The sequence below is a fragment of the Chanos chanos genome, chromosome 10 (assembly GCF_902362185.1).
Source record: "Chanos chanos chromosome 10, fChaCha1.1, whole genome shotgun sequence".
NCBI lineage: Eukaryota > Metazoa > Chordata > Actinopteri > Gonorynchiformes > Chanidae > Chanos > Chanos chanos.
This window is the reverse complement of record NC_044504.1, coordinates 877,295-880,859: the sequence shown is the minus strand read 5'-3', so window position 1 is coordinate 880,859 and position 3,565 is coordinate 877,295. Positions and strand designations below refer to the sequence as shown.

The following is a 3,565-nucleotide window of genomic DNA, read 5'->3' as shown; positions in this document are numbered from 1 at the left end:
TGTGGTTTCAGGAATACATGTGCATAACACGGACACAGGAGCGCATTAGGCAGTGGTAGAGAGTGGTCAGAAGTCCAGTGTAATATATTAAGTATAAAACACCGCGACTGTGGCGACTTATTTATTTATCTAATAACAAGTCCTGATGTTGCATGATTTGGCTTTCCATACAAACCAGTGAAGTAAAATGAAGCCATTACATTCATTCCTAAGGAGCCTACCCGGGGGGTCATGAAAACTGATCGCGTGTTGCTTCTTTGAGCCCTGAGACTGATCGGTGTTCCAGGTTTGTTAAAATCGAAGATAGTTCAGAAGGTCGAAATACAAGGTTTTCCAACACACGGCCTAAGGACAGTGTGAGTTGGAAGAAAGAGGATAGTAATTTGCTTTGCATTTCAAACAGCTGTGTCGAGCAAATGAGTCATCGATAATTTGATGAACTTGTGAATAACTGACCCCCAACACCGTTACATAGCCTAATAATTAAGCTTTGTACTTGTGAACTGCTATGTGTTTTCTCTACAAAGTCTTCGTCAAAGGAAATCAGCCATTTTAACACATCGGCATCTATCACTTTGTATAGTGTGCTGGGCGAGGGAAACTGTTCTCATGGTCCATGCTGGCGCGTCATCCCATTCTTCATACACAAGTGTTGCCATTAGGAATCTATTAGTATCCGGTTTGCCAAACGAAGTCCACATGTACTGAAGTTATCTATACCAAATAAAATTATTAAAGACAACTTAGAAGCTCTGATTACCATACTTTTTCACTGAAGTCTTTTTGACATATTGTGAATCACTTTACTCGCTTAAGTTTACTGAGTAATCCCAATTGATTCTTGGGTCAATGTCATTATGCTGCCGTCAGGTGTCGCAATGACACAATACACTAGCTTTCTAATTTTATACTACACAACGTCATGTTTTTTTATTGTTTGTTTTTGTCTTTTTTGATAAGTTACAAATAAAAAGTAAATGTTTGTAGGGTATTCATGTAAAATCGATAGTCTTTTGACAGTTTTGAAAAAAAATACATAGACAGATAGATAGATAGATAGATAGATAGATAGATAGATAGATAGATAGATAGATAGATAGATAGATAGATAGATAGATTGATAGACAGACAGACAGACAGACAGACAGACAGACAGATAGATAGATAGATAGATAGATAGATAGATAGACAGATAGATAGATACATACACACATACATACATACATACATACATACATACATACGTATAGTTATGTATATATGCCTACATATTGGAATTTGCTGGAAGTTTCATTTTAAACATGTAAAGTTAACAGGCGTGTACACCCCCCCCCCCCCCCCCCCCCCACACACACACACACACACACACACACACACCCAAGGTTTATAACAATGACTATAAAACGTTATGAAACAATTTTCACAGACCTACAAGTGTGATCTTTGCTGTAGGGTAGCCAGGCAGAACTGTTGTTCGTATTTATTCTGCAGTCATTGGCTGCAGCAGTTCTACAAGTTCAGCCTCTCACGTGACACTGGATAAATGCCCGCCCGCTAGCATCTTAGTTGGCAGACAATCACGGTTCTCGGTTGGAAGAACACCTTCATTGTTTTCTCAAATGCTGACGGTTATACCATATTACTTTGAAAACTCAAATAGCTGATGAAACTGCAACGTGTTTCTACCCTTTTATGTTTTTGCTGGACGCTTTGGTTGTAGGAAACTATTTTGTCAGACATTATTTTTAAAATGACAGGAGTTTTTGACAGTCTCAGTACAGATATGCATTCGAACCAAATTACCTCGAGCAATTACCACAGCTTGCACAAATCGCAGGAATCCCCTACTTTACCGGTATCGACTGCAACGGATAGCAGCTACTATAATAATCAACCCGGATCCTGCGCAGGGTCTCCGTACGGACAACTTGGTACTTACCAGTACCACAACAATGGTATGAACAGCGTTCAGTACAACACAAAATCTTACGACCTGGGTTTCAACAACTCTTTCGGCACTTACGGTTCCTACGGGTCCAGCTCTTCTCCCACTCCAACGGACGGAGGTAGCTAGTTTTGAAAGCTTATTCACTCTTAATGCTTATTCGTTCTTTAGCCCCTTTATACACTTAAACCTCCTGTGTATACTGACGGTCAATTAAGGACTGTATGTTGTTTTAATTAGCTGTCATTTCCATGCGATATGAATATCGTATTCATATTTTTTCAATAGAAAAAGAGGAAAGTGAACCTGAAATACGAATGGTCAACGGAAAGCCAAAGAAGGTTAGAAAGCCTCGAACAATTTATTCAAGTTTCCAGCTCGCCGCACTTCAGAGACGCTTTCAGAAAACGCAGTACCTCGCGCTGCCGGAGCGCGCTGAGCTGGCGGCCTCGCTGGGCCTTACACAAACACAGGTGAGCAGGCAACGACATTGTATTAAAATATTATTCAAAAATATTTCATATGTATGTAACATTTTCAATAAAAAGAAGTCATCACGTAGAGGCATTCACTCTGCTTATGTATTACTGTGTGGTTATAAGTCACATACATACTTAGGCTGTAAAACTACTGGAGTATATACTGGTGTAATAAATTTAAATAATATATTGTAACAGAAATAAAATAAAGTGCTGGAATCGCAGAGTAAGTCTGTTTATTTTCTGAAGAGTCTTCAGATCCAGTCTTATTTCTGTCCTTGTTTTGGTATCTTAGGGCCTTTCTTTACACAACCCATCCTAACTTCGCTTAGTTCACTTGTGAAATTTTTAAAGACACTTATTCATATATGCTCTGTTCTAAGAAGTCCCTGTCTTCCCGCAGGTCAAAATCTGGTTTCAGAACCGTCGCTCGAAGTTCAAGAAGTTGTGGAAAAGCGGAGAGATTCCACCGGAGCAGCACGTGGCCTCCAGTGAATCTCCACCTCGACACTCTCCCCCTGTATCCGTGGCCTGGGACTTTCCACAGAATCAAAGAATGAACAATGTAAACTCAAGTTTGCCTCAAATCAGCAGTGCCCCCAACTCAACTGCGCCTTCCTTTTTGACAAACTATTCCTGGTACTCGTCAACAAACTCTGCAACGCATCTACAGCCCAACACGCTGGTACCACATCACAATTCAGCTGTGAGTGCCGGGACGATATTTTGATAGAAATGACTCCTAAAAATGGAAAATCTATGTGCAACAACACAAGCTGCGAGGGACCCGTATCCCTCTTTTCCTGACAGATGTCAACTCTGCTTCACTGAGGCGAAGTTGATAGGTGCCAGTTTCTTACGACATATAACACTATTTTATTTCTCCCTTTAACGCTATCTCGTCCATGGACAGACGCTAAAGAATATCGACATAAACGTTATTTTTTATTAATTTATTTTGTGTATTTTTAATGGAAAATAAAGGACAAATGCGATGTACAACAAACCACTAAAATCCAAAGCGATCCCTAGAATAGGCTCTTCACGTGGAAATCACTGTCGCATCTCTGCAGGAGCTCCTTTTTCGCGGCAGGATGTGTTTTTAAGTCCGATATGTAGCACACTTTGAGACTGTATCGTG

General features: G+C 40.1%; 1 protein-coding gene across 1 annotated transcript; it reads left to right on the top strand.

The window, feature by feature from the left end:
• The first annotated feature begins 1,747 nt into the window (after window positions 1-1,747).
• Window positions 1,748-3,154, top strand: dlx2a (distal-less homeobox 2a). The gene is made up of 3 exons (XM_030786810.1): window positions 1,748-2,066; window positions 2,234-2,418; window positions 2,828-3,154. Exons 1-3 carry the CDS (start codon window positions 1,751-1,753, stop codon window positions 3,152-3,154), a joined length of 828 nt encoding a protein of 275 aa, XP_030642670.1. The 5' UTR covers window positions 1,748-1,750.
• Window positions 3,155-3,565: the final 411 nt, after the last annotated feature.

What these genes read in the sequence shown, in the direction of transcription:
- dlx2a (XM_030786810.1), top strand. Translation starts at nt 1,751, where the DNA reads ATGACAGGAGTTTTTGACAGTCTCAGTACAGATATGCATTCGAACCAA. An exon ending in TCCCACTCCAACGGACGGAG is followed by an intron (nt 2,067 to 2,233) that starts GTAGCTAGTTTT and finishes TTTTTTCAATAG; the next exon opens with AAAAAGAGGAAAGTGAACCT. An exon ending in TGGGCCTTACACAAACACAG is followed by an intron (nt 2,419 to 2,827) that starts GTGAGCAGGCAA and finishes GTCTTCCCGCAG; the next exon opens with GTCAAAATCTGGTTTCAGAA.